Genomic DNA, 22,034 nt, shown 5'->3' with positions numbered 1-22,034 from the left:
CTTATCCACGTGAGTCCTAATCATGGTATGACACAAAGACTGTTGAGGGCTGCTTTCGTTAAACACAGAAATTTAATACAGTTTGTCGTGATCCAGTAACGCGTTTACTCTGTCTTCGAGTAAGCTCCCCTTCCCACCAGTTTTACCTGGAAGCAACAATGTTCTTTCTGTACTAAAGGGTTGTTTTTGATAGTCTTTAACTTAATCTGAAGAGGGTATGTAGCACATACCCCACTGAGGGCATTAAATGTGAGACTCTATGCAGAACATGAACTTGGGGCAAATTTCGCTGTAAAAGCTTTAGGGGTAGTTTGAAAGTTTCTACATGGAGAGCTGAATGAAAGGAGAAGAAAACAAGCTATTCAAAGGCTTGCAACCAGCTGTTAAATTTGGACTTTCATCATATGCAGTGTACAACTTTTATAGGCATGTATGACAAAGAACTGTATGAGAAAACTATCATTCAAGTCACAGTTCTTTAATTCAAGAAAGCTTCACAAGAGTCCCTTGAGATTTTCAGAGATAGGTATAGCAATGGCTAGTAGCAGCAGTTTTGGTGTAAAGTAGCATCATTGTGAGACCAGTAGCAAGACATTCACTTCTGTAAATGGATTTTTACTTTTGCATCAGGTTAATGATCTGTATACAGATTTTTGTAATGTTTTATGTTATAATACATTTTTAATGTTTATCCATTCAGATGTGTCTCTGGATTTATTGTGTTGGAACAAGATTGAAATTAGTTTAATTGTACAATTTCTGAGGAAGATATCCATTTCTACAGAAGAAATTTCACTTAAATTGGTTATTTTCAAAAACTGTTGGCAGCTGAAGCAGATTGAAAAGTATTTCCGAATGTTCGTACTGGTATGCTAAAGAAAACTGAGAGCAATATTTTTCAAACATGCTTTATGAGATATGATGGCCATGATTATAATGAGGATTTTTCAGAGGGTAAATGATGAGTGGAAGCTGGCAATACTCAAGAGCCCTGAAAATCATGCAGCCTACTTGAATATTCAAATCTGCACAATCAGATTTGAAAATGTTAACCCCTTTACTTTTCTGTGGTCATTTTTTTTTGTTATTGATGACATGAATATAGTAACTTTCACTTAAATAGAGCACTAAGGAGTTGAGAGAATAACTTTAATGATGTTTAAAATTCAGGAAGTTGTTATCCCAGTTCAATTCACCTACTATTGAGCTTGATTTTGTTAACCTAGTTCAAGTCACACTGAGTAAAAAAGTTTAAATTAACCATCATTGCTTTACTATGTTGATGTCTATGAAAATACTGAAGACGATAAATTCTGCTATAAACTGTAGAATCATTGATTTTATTAGAGATGTCTATCCACTTCTGCTAATCGCAAACTAATGGCACTTTTGTTTTGTTTTGCTTTGTCTAGTTTAATATATGTGCACAAATTGATACACCTTCCCCGATTTCCTTTGAAAATTCCCTAGCTTACTACTGTTCTTTGCATTTCTGGAATGAAAATCTGAGAAATACCTTCCTCAACTTCATTTCAATAGTTAGTGCACTTATGACACTTTTTGCTCTTTTGTTCACCCTTCTCTCCCCACTCCCCTTTCCCAGGGTACAGCCTTTATATAGTTCCATTGGTACTATCTGAAGAGAACTTCTTACCTTTCAAAGCTAGCTAGAACTGAGTAAATTTACTCCAAAGTGTGGCTTTGTAAGCTCGTGCTTAATTGGTATTTGTTGCTTTCCAGATTATTCCCTCCCACTGAATGCAACATATCACATTTTTTTCAGGTATATTAAAATATTTTATGAAAATGAAACTTATCCTACTGATATTTTTAGTGCTTATTAAAATAACTTTTATAATCCTATGTTAGGTGAGATGTATCCCATCTTAATCTTTGTCCGAAAGGTTTTAGAAGTTCTTATAACTGTTACATTCAAGTGCTGTTTACTGGTGCAGACTTTAGATAAGGCTTGATCTAGAATAGGCAGCAGTAGTATTTATCTACAAATTGTGACATGGACTGGTGTCTTAGACTTTACCATGTGCTTGCTGTAAATCAAGGAAATACCTGTGTAGGTGTTGCAGATCGTTCTCAGTGTTTTACTCCTCCCTGTGCTTGCTTTCTGGGCCTTGAAAATGCATGCCTCACGGACCCGCAACTGTCCCTTTTCATCTGTTTAACTAACTCATTATCAGCATTGCCATTTTGTTGCTGTCAGCAATGACACTGCTGTAAATGCAACTTTTTCAGTAATACTCATACTATCAGGAAACTCTGAGACACTATATTAGATGGTCTTTGCAGGGTAATAAATTCAAGTGTTATTGTTATCCTTTGCTTATGGAGCTTTAGGAAATGAAGAATATATGTGAAAGCACTCAAGCTATAGAACCTGAATATATTTTGGGGTTGTTTTGTAAACTCTGCCAAATGTTATACATATCATCACTATTATCTTGTGTAATGATTGCTTACTATATTATTTCTTCAATGAAAAATCTTTTTGTGCAAGAGTTATCTTTATTCCTTATTTTGTGCAAGCTTTCAATAATTCGGTACTGTTTGCTTAAAAGTATTTTGAATTTTTTTCAGAAAGAGAGTATGCCACTTCTGAATTACTGTGGCCTGCACACAGAAAAACCCAGACTTGAATTAAAAGTCAGTGAAAACAAGAAGATTCTTCAGATTTTTAATACTCTTGCTGAATGTTAGCCATTTCTATTTGAGTCTGACTAATTCTGGCAGGTCACATTTACGAAACTGCATCGAGCTAAGATGATGCGGTTCTCTCTTAATGATTGATAGACTGAATCTTCAGCCTCATCTGTTCCTGTTCCCACTGAGATCGTTTGGAATCAGTTTCTGTTGGGGAAGAATTAGTCAAGCAGTACGAACCATGGCCTGTCACCTCGCTATCTCTCAACATTGCTGACAGTCTGTGTTTTTCAAAGCTAACAGTACAGGTCACATGAGTGCAAACAGGGCTGGTATTCAATGCAAAATCTGTATTAGGATGTAGAAGGTAAAATTTCTGAGGATGACAAATAGCATGTCACCGATTGCTTTCTGTTTTAATTTTTTTCAGAAATTGAAAAATTTCAGGGTTCTGAAGGCAAGAAGGAAGATGAAGAAAAGAAATACCTTGATGTTATCAGCAACAAAAACATAAAGCTGTCAGAAAGAGTTCTGATCCCTGTCAAACAGTATCCAAAGGTACTGTAAATATAGTCTAACGTGTTTTTATCTTTCATAATAGACTAGTGGAAAAGTTATGATTTTAAATGCTTAACCATTTTTTTCTCTGCTATAAATATCCAGGCTTGAAGATATGTAAAAAGTTCGAAATGCAGTTTTGATCTGTGTTTAGCTGTTATTAGATATTATTTGCTATAACTTCTATCTTGAGACCTTTCAGAAAAGCTAGTCAAGTGAATGAGAATATTTTCTTTCACTTCAGGTGGGTTTTGTAGCTCATCCTTAGGCAAACTGCTGATATATTTTCTTAAACTAGTTTTTTCCCCCCCATAAAAATAGCAAGATACTTTCTTTTTAGAAATAAAGGACCAATCTCGGCACAAAATATTCTTGCAGAATAAATAAAAAATGATTCAATAATTGCCAGAAATCAACCCAGATGTGCTTCAGCTTCTTCATGAAAAAATTGGGGGATTTTCTCTGGAGTAATAAGTTCTAAAAGACAAAGAAACAGGATCACTGCAATCCATGATTTTGACAATGTACGTCCCCCTATCTGTAAAATTCAAGCATCTTTTTGCATATACCTTCTTCCTATGGTATTTTCTTCTCCTCTCTGCTACACATCATGATTAAAAAAGAAAGTTTACATCACAAGCACAAATTCAGTATAAGTTTTAATTTTTAATTTCGCATAGCTCTGCATGTAGTATTTTACATAGAAGAGGAGAATGCAGTTTTCTTTATACAGCCTTGTATTTTACATAAACAGTTGTTGTAATAGTATTCAAATTGAAATGGTAAACATCTCCATTTATCTCTAGAGTATTTTTTTTTACTGATTTATTATCACATGGTATTTGGTTCACCATTAGCCTTGATTACACTCTCAGCTTTTTGCTTTATACTTTCATCAGTAATAGCAATAAATTACAATGGGTGAAAAGCCTATCAAACAAAATGAAAGGTATAAAAAAATTGAGATTCAATGATTCAAGCTGACATTTACCTCCTGACTAGTGAATATAAAACTGAGATAATGTAATCATCCAAATGGTAAAGACCTTAGAAATGCACACAGTGATATAAGGAATTACTTTCTTGCTGCATAGCCTGAGGTACTTTGCTTAGATTTGTAGCATTTTGCATAAATGCTATAGGTGACGTGAAATTCTTAATAAGACTATAATAGTGCTGTAACTTTATAATGGCAATATTATAATATTCTAATTATTCAGAATACTATTTGATGATAGTAGAATGAAAGACAAGCTATTTGAAAGACAAATGCAATAATCTATTCAATATAGGGCCCGAATATGATTAAATTAACCTTCATTTACTTTAATGAGCTTGTTATATTAATGAGAAATAAAGATATAAAACATTTCTACAGGTTTTGAGCAGTCAAACAAATCATCAGTGTAGTGGTTTTGAAATACTTTTTCAGTAATGTAAAAGATGCTTAGAAAGTTTCTGTAGCTGATTTCCTAGCAATATTCCATATTCAGAATGGAATAGCTCTTAGATCTCTGAGTTTCTTCTGCGATCACTCTCTTCATGGATTAAATTCGCTGTTTGGATCAAACTGCTAATCGCTATGGTCTGGTTTTTTTTGTTGATGAAATGTATAATTTAGGAGAATCAAAATCGGTACACGGTTGAAGATTGCTTTATAAACATCCACAAAAAGTAGCAACTGACTAAAGAGACATTAATTTTATATCTTTAGCAGAACATGGTAATAAGAGCTGTTGATCAGACCTATGTTGATAAACAGTTAAGACAATGCTGTATGATTCAATCCAACAGGTACTTATATTTGAAAGAACATTATTTTAAATAATTCACTCAGCATTTACTGATAAGCTTTTCTGAGCAGTGCTAAATGAGCAGCACTGTCCACAAGTGTAAAACTTTGGAAAAAAATCTGACCAGATTGCAAAAATAATAATTTCACGTTGTTTACAGATTCTCTAATCAACTAGGGATGAATTCAGCCCTCTAAAGACATTTGCTTTTATTTTAACTACACATAGAAATATGAATTGCTCTAAGAGAACCCTTAGCATAAGGGCTCAGTACAGTCTGTAAGTTAACCTGCAATGATGATAGATCCTGTCAATGACAGCTTTAGGATTATAAGCAGCGTTGTAAGCTCTGAGCAAAAATTAAGTTGGACACAAAAGGCTTCTAGTAGCTAAATAGCTCTGGAAGTTACAGAATAAGGATTATAAAATTGTCCCTACTCAAGTGTCTACAGTTTGATTTCGGAAATTGCTGGTGCAGACAACAGAAAAAAAAAAAAAAAACAAAGGCTGTGATTAGCAACAGCTCTGTAATTTTATCATGTCTGTTAAAGATACAGACCTTTCTCCTTTTCTGGAAAACAGAAATATGAAAAAGAGAAGAGAGTATAACTAGGTAGTTCAACAACTATCTTTTCCAAGATGAATCACTTTTTAAATCTCAGCAGCCCAAGTGAAACCACTGTCTCATTTACACATACTCTTCTATGCCACAGATATTCTTAATACCCTCACAATTTCTTCTGAAAACAGTGGTCTAGTCCTATATTATTGATCCTTTTTTTTTCCTGTCCTATAACGCCCTTTTTCTTTCACACAAGCGTTTTTACTTCCATGGTATGTAAATTCCAAGGCAGACCAAGAAAGGCAAATCATCGAAAATAGCCAGAAGAAATAATTGGCGTTCTCATTTTTCAACAGTTTTAGCTGTTCAATTTAAAATCTGTGCTAAAATACCCAGGAGGGTTTTCATAAAGATTTAGTCATTTATCAGTTGCATGTCATATTTCAATTACATCAAATCTGGAAAAAAGAGTGGGTTATTAAAAAAAAAAAAACACTGTGAAAATGATCTTGTTGCTGGAAAGCCTGGCAGCCACAATTCAGAGGCTTGATGTGCAAGCTTGTCATTTGCATGCCACTACTTAGCTCTAAGAGAGCCCAAGTTTCTGTAAGGGCTTAGGGTCAAAACACCCATATAAGTGTGATTCCCACATTGAGTTAATGTCGTGAAAGTCTTTATGGAGAAACTTTGATTATCATATTTCAATAAGCATTTTTTTCTGCATATGAATTACAACAGTTACCTCGGTTCCAGGTACTACTTTATCAACTCACAAAATCACTGTTGTATGTTAAAGATGAAGGAACTTAAATATAAGGATTTAATTTTTTCTTCTCAGTGGTTCTTTCTAGAAATTAAGTTCTTACTGGGTAAGCCTGTTTATGATTATTTCTTTTTTTTCTGATCCATCAGCAGGAAAACTAGTCTAAATCTAAAAGAGTTGGTAGAACTGAGGCAAATTTGGAGCCAAAAATGCTGAGTTAAGTTATCTAACTAACTGTATAATAGTTCACATTCAAGATAAACAATTGTCAGGTCTGTATCAAATTTCAATTGCGTCACATTCTGGAAAAAAATAGTTGCAGTTAAAGAAGAAATTTTCAAAGTTACTCCGTTGCTGAAGAGTGGGAGCCATAGTTCCAGGTGAGGACACTTAGAAATAATGAAAATCTCCTTTTCCCAGTGAGGTACAGAATTCAATCATCAATCACATGCCTTCTGAACAAAGAATTTTATTTCATAATTTCCTAATGTCATGATTATTGAATAAGAAAAGTTTTGTCTAGAAATATAGCAGGACCATCTGATGGTAGAGTGAGTTACGAAAATGAAGTTCTAAAACAAAATATCACTTTTAGTACAAATTTTTATTTCTATTAGGAAATTAAATTATCTTGAAATGTGTCTTGAAATACTTCTGCTTTGCTGCAGCTGGATAGACAAGAGTCCAATCTTGAAATAAATTCAGACAATTTAGAATTCTGTTTTAAGTAAAGACTATTGGTACTTCAGAATGTTGCCGTAGTAAGATGTAAAGGACCATTTCAGAAAATACCCTACCTGGAGAGTTGCATTTTTACCTTTAAAGATGATCTCTTGGAGCTTTCATGATATAAGACTAAAGACAGTTATGACATGGCTGTACGTGTGCCGTTTTACTGTATGTGCATATACTAAGAGAAGTCCGCAATAGAATTGTGCCATGGAATGGGAGACACCAATTCGTCTGTGAACCTGGACCGCTCCTCAGAGAGCTGCCTTCTCTCCTTTCAGTAAAGTCTGGATAAGACATGTACTGTCTTTTCAGATTGAGTACTCCATGGCACACTTTATTTATATCCCCAAACTTCAGCAGCAGTATACGCCATAAAACACATCCATCACAGTCTACTTGCTTCATTGTCCTTGACATCTATGTGAGGAGCAGCAACTTCCACGTTTAGGCATTTTCAACTGCGATATGATGGTATCTGCCAGGTGACTCTATTAGGGATGAGATAAAGTTGCTAAAACGCTACCAAAGAATGATATTTTCCTTTTTTCTGTGCTATTTTTGTTGGAAAATGAAAATTCTCAAAATACAAGGTGCGGAAAGTATCTCCTAACTGCTATACTGATAGACTAAGGATCTACAACTTTATACCAGGAGTGACAAAGATGGTAAACAGGTCGATTCTGAATGACTTTCATGATGCAGAGTTGCAAACTGAAAGCCACAGTGTTTTCCAGAGGAAGCAGTGTGATAAAGCCTCTTCCCTGCACAAAGGCAAGATACCAAGTCAGCTGATTGGCAGTAATGGTCCCTTTGAGAAATATGATCTCTTAACTCCAGCTGAGCTTTCTAGCTCCTGCTGATTTTCATCTGGATGTTTAACTACTGTTTTGGGAAAACTACCCCTTGAGAGGAGACTGACATCCTTTTTTAGAGCATGTGTTTGTAGGGAAAAGACTTAAGGTAACCTTGATAAATAAGGTAAATTAAGTTAAATTCCAGATTCCTGACATTCTTTGATTTGCCTGTCTCGTGATATTTTCTTGAATGACCAGACTGAAATCACCTCTCTCATTCTTTGTCATTCTTAAAATTGGTTGTGTTGTACAGAACATGTCAGGTTGGATTCACTGCTCTTGAAATTAAATGGGTTTGTTCACCTATAATCTTGCAAAGTATTTACAACTCTGTGATATACAATAACAATAAAACAATTCTCAGGTGATGTGGACAACAAAATACTATATCTCTTTCGTATATATTATACTTCAGAGTGGATCTCTCTGCTAAAAACTTTCATATGGGGCATTTGAAATAGATTTGGGATGAAATAACCATTTGCAGGAGAACTGGGTCTGTACTTTTCTACTTTATAATAAATTTAGCACAGCTCAATGTGAGTATTTTATTTGTCTTAAATAGTGGTGTCCCCTAAGGCACTACAAATAATTCCAACAAGCTTGAAAACAGAGACTGTATTAGTGAAAGTTATGCCTGTGTAGCAGTAGTATGGCAGCTGTCAACATTTGGTCAGTCATTTCTCAATTCTACCAAGAAGATACTTTAGTAAACCTTGAGATAAAATTAATTGGTACTCAGTAACCAATTCTTTTTTCACACACATACATAGATAATGGGGGGATATATTTTACATGTTGTTACTTAGACTGGAATATGAGTATAAATAAGAGGCTGTCTAAGTTAGTATATCATAAATTTGTCAGGAAGGCAGGAAGAAGTTATATATCAACTCAGGTGAGATTTGTCTCTAAATTTTCCCCTGTATCTAATTAATTAACCATTATTCTAGTTAATTGACTGCTATATTTTGTATTATGTCAGTTCCATGTTAAAAATATACAAGCAAAAAAAAATCCAAATTAATTCAGGAGACTTCTAGCAGAAGGACATCTATGAATATTCCTCTCCCCAAAAGTGAAAAGAGCAACTTCTGTTTCTATTTCTGTTTATTATATTCAGAAGTTTAATTACAGGAGTGAAGGTAAAATAAAAAATATAGTTGATAGTACGAGGAAGATGTTACAGACTGGTCAAAAGCTAGGAAGACAAGTAAAAAAAACCCAGCGTAAAGATTTTGAATAGAAATAAGTGAAGAGAAGCCACAGTCACAGTGTCTGTAGAAGACAACCTATTAATGAGGGGAGAGTGAAAAAGGATAGTCATGCCTGAGACTGAGGGAAGAGCAAATAGACTGGACGGTGGGAAAGAAGGTTCGATTCACAAAAAGAAAATACTGTATGTGCAGTGATATTTCATTACCTAGGGATGTAATTATAGAAGAAGAGATGGGAAAGAGTAAGAGTGAGATGAAATGATTGAACTCAAAGATAAGGCAAAAAGAACAATTCATGACAACATTAAAAGAACATTCATGAGTCAGTGATAGGAAAAAAAGGAAAGAGCAGAATTAAAGAAACCTGATTTCCACTGTTTTTTCACTCGTCGTATGTTGACCTCCAGCACCACCACCATAATCTGAAATCAGCTCCCCTGTCCCCCAGCTTTCTCTTACAACACTCCTAAGAGGAAAGAGACAGCAGCGTGGGGGCCAGTCTGAAGTGTTGTGCATGCTGGTTCTCTGACACGTGCTTATATACTGATTGACCTCTCCTGCCAAACACATAAATAGCTGAGTACTGACATCCTTCCTCTGAGTAAATGTGAATCTCTACCACGACAGTAATTTTTATGAAGTATGTAGTAGCGTATGTATCGTTCACACTTCCACACCTGTTTAGTTAACATTGTCCAGTTTGTTAAAATAGTACTGGGGAAAAACGACTGACAGGTGGACTTGCAGTGTGATTGCATATGCCTTGTTTCATGAGGCAAGCAACCTAAAAAAAAGAGGAAAGTTTTAATTCTGTGGTGGTGTTGGGGGTTGCTAACTTGTTTCTACTTTACTGATAGTAGCCTTTTATTTCTGAAGATTCTGGGAAATACCAGGGTTGTTTTGAAAACTTGTTTGAAAGTATTGCTGCCTGACAGACTCTTCTAGAGCCAAGTTTATAAGATGAGGTTTAAAAAAGTTTATTGAGTAGGAGAAGACGACAAACAAGATTTCAAACTGCCTTTCCCCTACCACATCTTTGCTAGGGCAAGATATGCAGAGTATGACCTGTGCAAGAAATACTTTGTCATCATGAGTCATATGCTGGCATATGCTTACAGTGATGCAGATACATAACCGGCATTCAGCTATTTCAAATTAGAACTGCATACGTACCTCTTTTAAATGAGCTCTTTGAAGCTGGCGTATAATTCCATTCACCTTTTATTTTTCTGACACAGGAAGCGTTGTTGGCTTGCAGTACAGAAGTGCCACCTTCAAATGTGGCATTTCATGCACTTTTACTTTTACTCTGGAAAAAAAAAACAAAACTTGTTAAGCTCAATTTCTAATAAATTGGACCTCACTCGTTTTTTGTTTTGGTTCGTTGTACAAAGGCTATTGAGAAATCAAAGTGAATACCATTTCTCTTAGCATGGCTTTGTGAATTATTTTTTAAGTAGGAAACAAGATTTATTATAGACATTAACCCCTAAGAAAGTGAGTGAGCAAAGAGAAAAAAGTTCTAGAGTGGAGACAGTTCCGTTCTCTCTTAATATTTCAAATGTGTATGATTTTGTTATGTATATTAAGAATCTATTTTGTATGATCGTTTATTGCTTTCAACCAAGATAAATTCATCCAAGTGTTCTGTTTTTAAAATTCGTATATGACTGAAGCAGCTATTTACACCTAGGAGTCTAGATACTCATAGATCAAGCTATGCAGTTCCTTGATGTGGATGTTTTACATTTACTGATGTTTTGGTTTTCCATTGTTTTGTAAAGTCACCTTCTTGTTTTATGATAGCATGCTTAAGAAGCTTGTAAAGCCTATTTTGCAAATTTGTTTCTTTGTACAGTTTAAAAATATGAGACATTTTTTAAAACCTTGGCTTTATGCAGTACACGATGTAAAAATGCCTTTGTTTGCAAGCTTGTGCAGAGTTTAAGTTACAATGATGTTGATTTTGGTGAAATTCCGCCCCTTTTGTCCTTGGCTTAAAGTTAGCTGGATTTCAGCCTTTAAGGGATGACTGGCTTTGTTCATTACTTTCGCTTTCTGGAAGTGAGAAAACATAAAATGTTTGACAAGTCAGAAAAATGTACAGTGAGCATATAAAAAATTCTTTAATATTGCAGTACCTCTTTTACTATTTTAAAAGATACAAAATACAGTCAAAACAATTTTGTCGCAGTGCTGAATAATATTTGTTTATATCCTCTTACCGTTCATAAACTCATGGCTTCAAGCAAATAACTCATACAAACTCACTAGGTGCTAAATAATCCATTTTGAAGGGTGAGCTTTTCTGCTCTTGTTCTGTCATAAAAGTAGAGCTCAGACGGTGAATATAGTGATTCTTTTCTTTTTATCATTCTCTTTCTTTTATGTTTTGATCCTCTCAAATCTGACAGTTAGCTCTTCTGCTTTCAAAGTAATTGTTGTCATATTAATCATCTCCAGGTGATTTTTGTGTTTAGTTCCTTTTTAAGTAAGGCAGAAAGAAAAAGAACTAGTCAATGATATCACTATTAGATAGATAGGCAAGAGAATATTAAAATTCCAAGGAAAATGGGACCTGAGTTGTCAGTTCAGTGAGTAGCCAGAACTTCAAATTTCAGTTTGTATCACTTTAGTGAAAAGAGGGCCTTGCTAATGTGTAAGGCGACAGAACAATTTGATCTGTCACTCATGCCTAGAGATGTTTCAGTAAATTGGAAAAAAATCAGTATTTTTAATAATAATGATAAAAAAACCCCTAAAACTATGTGGCTAACCATGTATACTCTTAATAGAATACTCTTAATTTAGATAAAGTATACTGCACTTAAACTGTTGCTATGAGAAGTTATTTAAATAAAGACTGCTTTTTCATATCTCCTGAAAGACTTTCATTCCTACCAGCTGTTGATAAAGTAACTGAACTTACATCTTTGTAACAAAATGTCACTTCTTATTTTATAAACTGATGGGAGAATTCAAGTTTCTTTTTTAACTAAGACACTTTAATTTTCATATTCAAGTGTAATAGTCACCCACACTCACACAATAATAGGAGTATTAGGGGAAAGAAGTTGCTTACGTATGTTCTCTGTTTAATCTGGAAATTAATAGTATTTGATGCTTTTATTAAATCTGCAGTTTGTGGCGTCACTGATTATCACTGATTATCTTGAAAATTTCAATTTTAAAATCAAGTAAAGTACCTAAGGTTCAGAAAAAAACTCTTGAAAATATACCTGATGAAAAATGATTCAGTAATCAGGCCTTGATTAAACTGCTCAGATACTAGAAAAAAGTAGCTTTAAGTTGTATCCTATTTCATTTCTGCTTTCTACTAAGTTTCATATTGATCTAGATTTTCCGCCCTGAACTAACATTATTTTAAATAAACTGTCAGAAATATTTCAAAATTCATGTTACATTTGCTCAGTACCGTGGACTTCTTTCCTGCAAATAAATAGCTCCGTTATGACCAAGGTATCTGCTTTAAATGATCTCCCTATGAACTGTCAAATTAATTCTGAAAAGAAGAATCAAATGTGTGAAGAATTGACAAAAGCCAAAATGTGAAAGCAGTATCTCCATTTTTATTTTTCCTGATATCATCCTATATTGCAACTGAAGAGAAAAAATACAAGAAAACTTCCCAAACCTCATTTCTCCTCTCCAAAATATTCTTGTGAGGGAGTGACTTCAATCTGTATTATTCAGTACTGTTTTTCAGTGTTTCTAGCTGCACTCAAAATCAAAATACATATGAATCTTCTGCCCAGCATTTGATTACCAAAGGTATCTGGAAAATTTAGATAATTTTCTTATCTCTACTTTAGTAGGATACATAAATAAAATAGCACACAAACATTTTTCTTTTCTGTTTTCCCTCTTGTTTTTTTAAGGCCTGACCTGTCATCCCTCTATCTGTGCTTATTTTTCCATCAAGAAACCCTGATTCTGCTCTTTTCATCACCAGTGTCAGTCTTAAAAGGTTTATTCAGTGGATGCAGAAAGTAGCTTCATTTTAACAGGCTCCCATTTTTGTTCATGATTTGTGTGTTTGCTGCTACTACATTAGCTAACCCTTTGTCATGCTAAGAAATTCTGTTCTGTGCAGATCCCTTTAGAAATAGCTTCTCAAAATTAGTCCTCACTGCAGACAATAGCATGTATTCCAGAAAACATTTTAGAAATTTGCCTTTCTCTGTTTCATTCACCTATCCATGGCTGTATCAGTCTTCAGCAATGTAATTAAAACAACATCAACATAATTAAAAACAAGTAGCACCAAAAACGTACCCAGCATTAGAGGGCTTTTTTCTCCTTTGCTTGTATGATCGCTGGAAGATTCTTTGCAGGGTAGCTTTCCTTTATTTTTATAGAGAGAGGGAGTTAAGCCTCCAGCATGTACTGCTTTCTTCCTTGAGCTGATCCTTAAAATTACAAACAGGGGAACTAAATTGCTACACTGTGATTTACAAGGACTTTCTCTGTCTCTGCTATTATGATGGAAATCAGTATTGCCTTCAACATTTCAAGATGGACTTTTAGAGTAGTTATCATTTAACATTTCATATCACAGAGCACTCAAAGGCCAAGACTAAGGTGGACACTGCTTGTGCTCAGCATAATAAACTGTTCTTGCTCCAAGGAGTTGACAGTCTGGAAAACACAAGAAAACTAGTAAATAAGATAAATAAAAGGGTCAGCAAGAGAGAGCTGGGAGCTGGTAGGAGATGAGTAGAATACAGACAATTCCTCGCCACTCACCAGCAGGAACATAGGTCATGTCTGTTGTCTGCTAAGCCACCACAACTCCTCTCTAGTCGTCATTTATTATACATGTTGGGAGAAGAAAATGAAGAAAAAAATAGTTTCATAAAATCAGCTTCATAAAGTAAGATTGAGGTTAGGCAGGAATTCAATCAAGAGCATTAAAAGACAATTCTAATCAGGAACATGACATTGTATTAATGATATACAGTTTGTGCGTTATTGATTTTACTAACAGATGTGCTTCATTTGCAACTAAAGATGTTTGGGTTTCTGTTTGCAATTAAAGCGCTATTGTTTTTTCCTGTGCTATTACTATTAATTGGAGGATTTAGACTAAATTCTATTTTCAGGATCATCAGTGCAAGTTTAGTACTTTCAATGGCTGTAACTTCAGGAAACTGAGGGGAGTTCAGCAAGCAAGTCTATTGAGGATTCATGATAAGAAATAGAATCTAGCTCACATCCGCTTACCTGTGTTGCTGCTTAAGGACTAAAAAGGGTAGAAACAGTGAGAATTACGTATTTTCTTTGAATACACAATGAATCGGATCTAGTGAAGAATTTTCCAGTCACATTGCTGATTAGACCTGTGCTCCAGGGGAAAATTAAACAAACCTATAGTTAGAGTGAGATTTTTGAAGATACCGTTGACTTTAGTAGGAGCAGAATTAAGCCAATGGATGCATACTCATCAAAAAGCTCGCTTGGTTTGTGATCAGTTTTGCGTGATTTTACCAAGCTTCATGCAATTTCCTTTTTCCCTGTCTAGCTTTTAAGCTACACTTACCAAAATGTGTAATGTTAAATACCGTAAAGTTGCAGAGGAAGAGAAAAAATACTTTCTGTTAAATGGTTCTTTTATGTTATTTTTTTAGATTCTTTAAAAAGTAATTTTAAAAGATGTACAGAAGTCTACTATCATTTCATAGGTATTGATAAAGAAATGTTATCTTTAATGTGGACAAGAGCTTGTCTAATATGGTAACTTAGGTAAAATCAGAATGTGTAAGATCTAAGTTATACCGCATCTTAATGAAAGGGAAGAATGTTTGCTTATAGGTGTAAAACTAGCTACTTATTGCAAGGTGTTTAAAACAGCTGGAAGCCCTTTTCAATTGGGAATGCTGCTATTATATATAGAATATGAGATTTACTCTTTCTTTTGATTGTGGTGGAGTTTCATATAAATCCTGTTCTTTATAATAACAGGTTTATAATGTGGAAATCTGGTGCAGCCTGAATATTTTATAATAAACTTTTCCTCTGTCATAGACAATAATATGGATATTAGTATAGAATTAAAGAACAGTATACTGATATCTGTAACTGAACTAGTAAGGTTATAAGCAGTGCCCTAGCAATTTACTGAGATCTATCATCTGTAGCATTTTCCAAAGTGTATTTTAATGACCACAGCAGTTTCAAAGAGAAGTAAATAATGTGACAAAGTGTGATATACTTAACACTAACATTGTGAAATAAATACTGTATGACCACTGATTTAAAAAGATGGGATATATTGTATGCTAAACTGATATTTTACAGTGGATGACAGGATCGCAGAGAATGGAACAGAGCACTGAATTGATCTCTGTTACTTTTAGTCTTTGGCTTATAATCAGCAAAATCCGAAGGTGCACTTCAGAATTACTGTAACAGGTAATTGCTGGTCATATGCCTCTGCTGTTCTAGTCTAGACAGATCAAATATGTTATAAATGCAGAATCTGCATGAGCTAGTCAGCTCTTGAAATCTAACGTACTGTTTTATCTTGCACAAACACTCCTGAAGATGTTTCTCCCTCTTATATCCAAATATGAAATGCTTTGTGTCTCTTCAGGGTTTTTCTTGTCTTTTTTCTTTGTGTCTCTTCAGGATTGCAAGGTCACTTCAAAGTAGTCGTGAATGTAACTTATAATAGCTCTCTCATGCCGTTAGCTAAAAATTCTAGAAATTAGTTATAAAATAAAATATTAACACAAAAGCTAATGCTCTGCCTTGATCCTCTTTTCATAGAGGTAATCATTACAATGCAGGAAGTAACACAGCTCATCATAGAACTGCTATGAGAGATTCAGTGTTCAGTAGTACCTAAATAACAAGTAATTCCTTGAATTCTGGAGCTAATGAAACCTATTTCTACAGGTTTGTGTCTTGTGGTTAACTGTGAGCTCTGATTTGGAGTTTTTCCTCTGGCTGTAAGCTGATAAAGGCTTTTTCATCTGTGGATCTTCAGCCCTCTTATGACATGTGAGCTTATGCTGTAGCCTTCCTCTTACTTTAGACGTGTCTTTCTATCCAGCAGCATGTTTTCCCCAAGCTTCTAAGAACTTACATATCTTTGAAATAGCCACTTCTCTTTCAAATATAGTTGAATTCAACCTATGATTTCAAAAGTTACTATTGAATGAGACTGAACAAGAGACACAGCACAGTCACATAGCCTTCCTTCCTTCAGAAAGGCTCAGAAAGAACACTCTGGGCTGAAAACCCGCACATTGTGTGTCTCATCACACAGGGTACAGAATAAATCTGGGCCAAATTCAATGCAGCCTATGTACAAGCAGTCATCTCCGGAGCATGCTACCCCTGAGCAGTGTGAATGTGAGACAATCTGTACCAGCTAGTTCAGTGGAAAGGGTTTCCTCCCTCTTCAAGACTGTCCCAAAACCATTTGAACGGTTTTGTAACACCATTGCAACTTGCCATGGATTTTGGTGGCTTTTCTCCGTTTCTCAGGCTTGTCTGTTCCCACATATCATCAGAGATCTTTCAAACTTCATTATGTGTTACTAAAATAGAGCGTTATGATGATCAAATTTAGATTCAAAACCGTCTCTTACTGAGTAGTAGATATTTAGCCTAGAGTATCTCTAACCTCAGCCTAGTTCCTTCCTAATTTGTTTTTATCACGTTGAACAAGCAAAATAAAGAAGTGATTCTTTCGTATGATGAGCACACACAAAATTTGTGCTACCTCGGAAAAACTATGTTTTATAAATATACCTTTCAGGATTTTATTTTTAACATATTTTTGTTAGGTGTTTTATTACAATTTATTAAAAATATGTATCCCTTTTGTCTGTTTTTATAGCCAAGCATCAGTATATAAGAATTCTCAGGCACTGAGAAGACTGTTCAGTTGATAGAGAAATTAATATTTTCAATTAAACCAATGTAAATATCCACCTGTCCACAATAATGTTTGTCAACCCCACAGAGGGAATTCAGAGGAAATTCTAGAAGCTATTGGTTGGGCTATTTTGTGCCAATCTGCCTCCTAGATAACCTGTGGACAGCTATGGTAAGGAGCAGCATGGAAGCTCTTTTTCCAGTTTTCTGCAGTTTTAGTTAGTAGAACCTTTCAGAAGGTTGAGGAGATTAGGGAGGAAATGCCATTATTTCAAATGCAAAGACAAACAGCTTGCATATGGGAGGGCAGGGCCCCAGATTATCTCTTTTACAGAGTTGCATCTTAAATTTCTGCTTCTAAATTACTAGGTATGTTCAACGTAAGTCTGAAAACATAAGACAATTCCAAAATTAAGCATAACATTTCATTAGTCATTAATACAGTTTGGCTACAGTCTTTTTTGGTTCTGGTCTTTTAGAAGAAAGAAAGAGCAAAAATCTACTACTTCTTTCCCTGCCACTATCTCTTTCTTTTAAAAGCTTCAGATGGGTTTTATTGTGTGCTACATGAAACCCAACAGGAGTCGAGGGTTTTCAGGACTCCTAGGGAATGAATGTTCCAGGGTCTGTGCTTTTCCTAATACCTTTAAAGAACTATATTTTGAATAGTGTTTATTTCTGTTTTGTATAGGCTGAAAACTACCTGTCTCTTTAATTTGATGAATTTTTCAGTCTTTGTTACGTTCAACTAAGTTAGTTAGAAATAATTCTTAGAATTTAAGGCATTAGCTCATAGAGTGAGGTGAGAGTCTGTTTGAGAGTACACAAGTGCATGTCTTTATTTTGAATAGAATTTATAAATTAGAAATAACAGATGTTTTCTTCCGTAAAGGTCATTATCATTCGTATCTTTAAGGTTGATATTTTAATTCAGTTTTAAGCTGTGTTAAGCTGTAAATATGCTTTCTAGTACTGGAATAGAAGAGAATGTTGCATATTCTGTTTAGTGGAACAGAAAACCACTGTCATATTGTTATATTCTATTAAAAATGTCTTTTAAGTACCTGAGGAAGAATCAGAAGATTTGGAATGACAGATGTCTGTCATAGGTATAACGTTTGATAGAACAAGAAACTTAAGTAACTGAATAAAAGCTGGATCGCTCACAAAAAGGAAAGAGTAGAACCACAGGTTCACTCAGAAATTTGTGATTCCACAATTGGGAGTCAGAAAGAAAATACTACAGACTAGGAGCAAAACATGTCCTACCTCTTCCATTTCAGTCACTCACTGTCACTAATAAATTAGAAGAAGGCAGCAGTGGGGAAGGGGCTTCTTCCATCTCTTTTCCTGGATATGAAATTGTAGTTATGTTCCAACAGAGTACATTTAGAATTGGTGGTGAATATAGCAAAAATATATTTCCATCTGCCTGCTGAATTGATAGCTCTGTTACCCAGGTTAGGAATAAGTAACACCATTGTAAATACTATCACACAGGAATTATTCTAGAGAAAAAAAACAGTGTATGCAACATGGCATACGTAGCATGATTGTACACCATTTGCTCTCTAATCATTGGTTTCCAAGCTGATAGACCATCTACTGTCTAATTAGAGAAACTGTTTATTGTTTATGTGAGCTCAGCAAGAGGGAATTAAATCTTCTCCTGGCGGTTATTTTTAACCGACAGAGATTTTTACAGTGGAGCAATGATAAGATTTATATTATCTTTCCAAACAGTCAGCTTTTCCCTATCTTTGGTCATACTTCTGTCTTTTATGTTTTTCAATATGCTTTCTTTAAATGCTTAACAACATGTTAAAAGAAAAACAATGTAAGGTATAGAGAATCATTAAATAATGATAAAATAAACCCACTTCATCGAATTTAAAGAAATTTAGGCTGAGTCTTGAATGAGCTATTTCACCCTGATTTATTGAGAAATATACTACAGCCAGAAACAACAACTTTTTGAAAGACAGTAATTTGTTACTGCTTTTTACTAGCAAGACATACTTTCCATCTTTTTCCTTTTTCTGATATACTGGCTATATTGTTTCAGAGTGGGTAAAAGAGAAGAACCCTGTCTTAGACTACTCCTTACCTTATTACCCTCTTTTAAATGCTGGTGTTATGACTAAGTGAGAATGGTCTCTGAAAGACATAGATTATTTTTTTCTCTACGTGGTAAAACTTTAGCTCAGTTCCTCCTGTAGGTACTAGATGCTATAGTTTCTTAGCTTTATTACAAGCCCGGAATGGTGCTTGCAGCACACGGAGCTGACAGACAGGAGTCTGACTGTCTCAGTGGTATGAATAACTGAACCACTTCTGAATAGGTAGTGGGAATTTGATGGGAAAAATGTGGAGTCAAAAGGACAGGAATTTCCATAATTAATAAATCTGTAGCAGAGCTAGTCTACTATCCTGTGCATAAGAGAAGCATTGGAAAGCAAAATGCAATAATATTACACAGTGGGCAGACATGGCCTGAACTTTCGTCTTTATTGCTGATGAATTTCTGCCCTGTTACGGTTATGAGGCTGGCTGTCTTATTGTATTCGACTTGTCACTTTTCTGTCTGAACTGCACCTTTGACTCTTTGGTTTTTGCTGATTTTGCCTCCTCACAAGCTGCCTTCTGTTTCTCAGACAGTAAACATGTAGTTCACCTTCTGTCAAATGTGACAAGGTTTTCAGAAACTGAAAAAACTCAGACTCTTGCAATTAGGATCTTCTGGAAAAATGATAGGAAGAAACCAAGATTAAAGAGCTTCTTTAAAGTAAAATGTTATTACTTTTAGAACAATCACACAAATAAGATACAAAGTAGCTTTCTTCTATATATCTTGTTTTATTGTTGTTTTTCTCTGGAGCACCTAGAAGAACTTGCTCCTGATAGGTTCGTTTACGGAGAGCATTCTGTTTCAAAACTAAGTGGTGTCATTTTTGTCACATTTTATGGGATGTCCCAGTATGATGCAAGATAGTGGTGTTTTTGGAAGTCGGGGAGTCTTCTTCTGGGAGTATGCATTTGCAAGCGTTTCCAGTGAATTTGTCGTATTACCTGAAATTATTGACATAGTTAACTAGATAGATTGTCTGAATATTTCCAGAGCATCTAAGGACTTTTGCAGACACCGGAGAGCACATCAGACTTTTACTAGATAAATGTATTCATGTAATGAATATTATTACACTGACATATGGTGACTATATTGACAAAACTTCATTCTGTACCCAGTGTTCATGAAAGTGTCTCATTGTGTATGATTTTTTTTTTTCATGGCAACCTCACTTCTTTTACAAAAATCCCTAATTTAAAGTCTGAGTGTGAAGATGTTGAAAATGATTAGTATGTATGGCACCTCTTTTTTCTCTAATTTGGCCACGATACATTTTTCAGTCCCAGCATATAGATCACATTTTGGATGAGCATTGTCTTACTTCATCACAGACGCTGACAATTTCAAATTTTTACTTTAGTCACAAATTGCTCGTGACCTACACCACGTAACAAACAAGTCAGCTACAAAATTTCAAACTAAAATTTAAGCCATTTTTAGGAAAAAGTAACTAATAAAGCCATTAGCTGCTGTATTATGCATGTCCATAAAGTAGCCACATCATGTGGAGCAGAGTTATAAAACCCTGAAATTAGGGGTTCGTAATGTAAGCGCTGACACAAACAGAATTCTAGAGGCATGCATGGTGTCACTATAATTAGCTTACAGCTAGTACAGATCATGTTTTAGTATTCTTTTAGCCTCTGCAAGAAGAGATGGTTTATTTCTTTCAGGCATAATTACATTTGTCACATTTTCTGAGATTGCAAAAATCATACTAGCATAAAAAGGAAGAATGACTTTCAGAGCACTTAACATCATGTTGTTCGTAATACCATTAGAGGGAGGAGATGACAGAGAAAAAAGTAGAAAACAGAGCTTTCTACTTTTTAGATAATTTCTCCACCTCCTGTCCTCGTTCTTCTATTTCTTTTTTCAGAAGAGATTATAGAATAGCGAGGACAGAAAATATATTCTCCCATGGATATACCTGAATGATAAAATACAGGGAAGAGGAAATTTCTGCAATTCCTCTCATGATTATTCTCTCAATGAAAAGAAACAATTCCTTTTTTCCTGGGATTTGTTTACCAGAACATGCCATATGTCTGCAAGGACATGCTGTGGTAGTTGTTCTTAGGCTTAGGCTCAAGATCACAGACCAGATGGAATTAGTCAGTTGAATCTATATTCCTTGCCGGGTCAGAGATAGGTGCGAGTCAGTGCACCATGATGCTGAATTTGCTTAGTGAGCAAGTTGACTCAATCTGTCCTAGAGTCAAAATGCCAAGATCTTTACTTTTAAGATAAGTAATATATGAGATGGGAAGGGAATGATGATGGGGCGATGGGTGGTTACTAAGCTGCAACTACTAAGTTGCAGTCAGCTGAGTTTCACCTTGTAGAAAATAGCCTGGGGATGCCGTTTCTACTAAATGCTCTTCCTCAATGAAGTGTAAACATTAGTCACCAATTCCCCTAGTCCTTGTGGAAGCAAAATAATTTTGATTAAGTGAGAAAAATTTCACCTGGTAAAGGATTTTTGGAAATTAGTCCAGAAAGATCTGTTAATCAACTTGTCCATCTGCTACCAATACAAAATGATTACCAAGGTTACTGTGTCCAATTTTGGGCCCCCTGATACAAGGAAGACATTGATAAACTGGAGCAAGTTCAGCAGAAGCCACGAAGATGGTCGGTGGCTGGAGCACAGGCTCCTTGAGGAGAGGCTGAGGGAGCTGGGCTTGTGAGGCTGGAGAAGGGACAGCTTTGCAGAGACCTAACAGCATCCCCCCAGTGCCTCTGGGGATTTTCACAGTGGGACATGGTAGGAGGATAAGAAACAATGGGCATAAGTTGAAACAAGAAATTGAGATGATATAAGGAAAAACTTTTCCACCATGAGGACAGTCAAGCACTGGAACAGG

The 22,034-nt window shown here is 35.2% G+C and overlaps 1 protein-coding gene across 6 annotated transcripts in view; it reads left to right on the top strand.

Annotated features, from left to right (window-relative positions):
- KHDRBS2 (KH RNA binding domain containing, signal transduction associated 2) overlaps positions 1-22,034 on the top strand; it is a 420,341-nt gene that overhangs the window by 70,972 nt on the left and 327,335 nt on the right. For all 6 annotated transcript variants that reach the window (XM_068937467.1, XM_068937468.1, XM_068937466.1 and 3 more), the window contains exon 2: positions 3,086-3,213. In XM_068937467.1, coding sequence (XP_068793568.1) covers positions 3,086-3,213 — 128 coding nt within the window. The remainder of the gene's footprint in view (positions 1-3,085; positions 3,214-22,034) is intronic.

This window comes from Struthio camelus, chromosome 3, assembly GCF_040807025.1.
Source record: "Struthio camelus isolate bStrCam1 chromosome 3, bStrCam1.hap1, whole genome shotgun sequence".
Lineage (NCBI taxonomy): Eukaryota > Metazoa > Chordata > Aves > Struthioniformes > Struthionidae > Struthio > Struthio camelus.
This window is presented reverse-complemented; position numbering and strand designations above follow the sequence as displayed.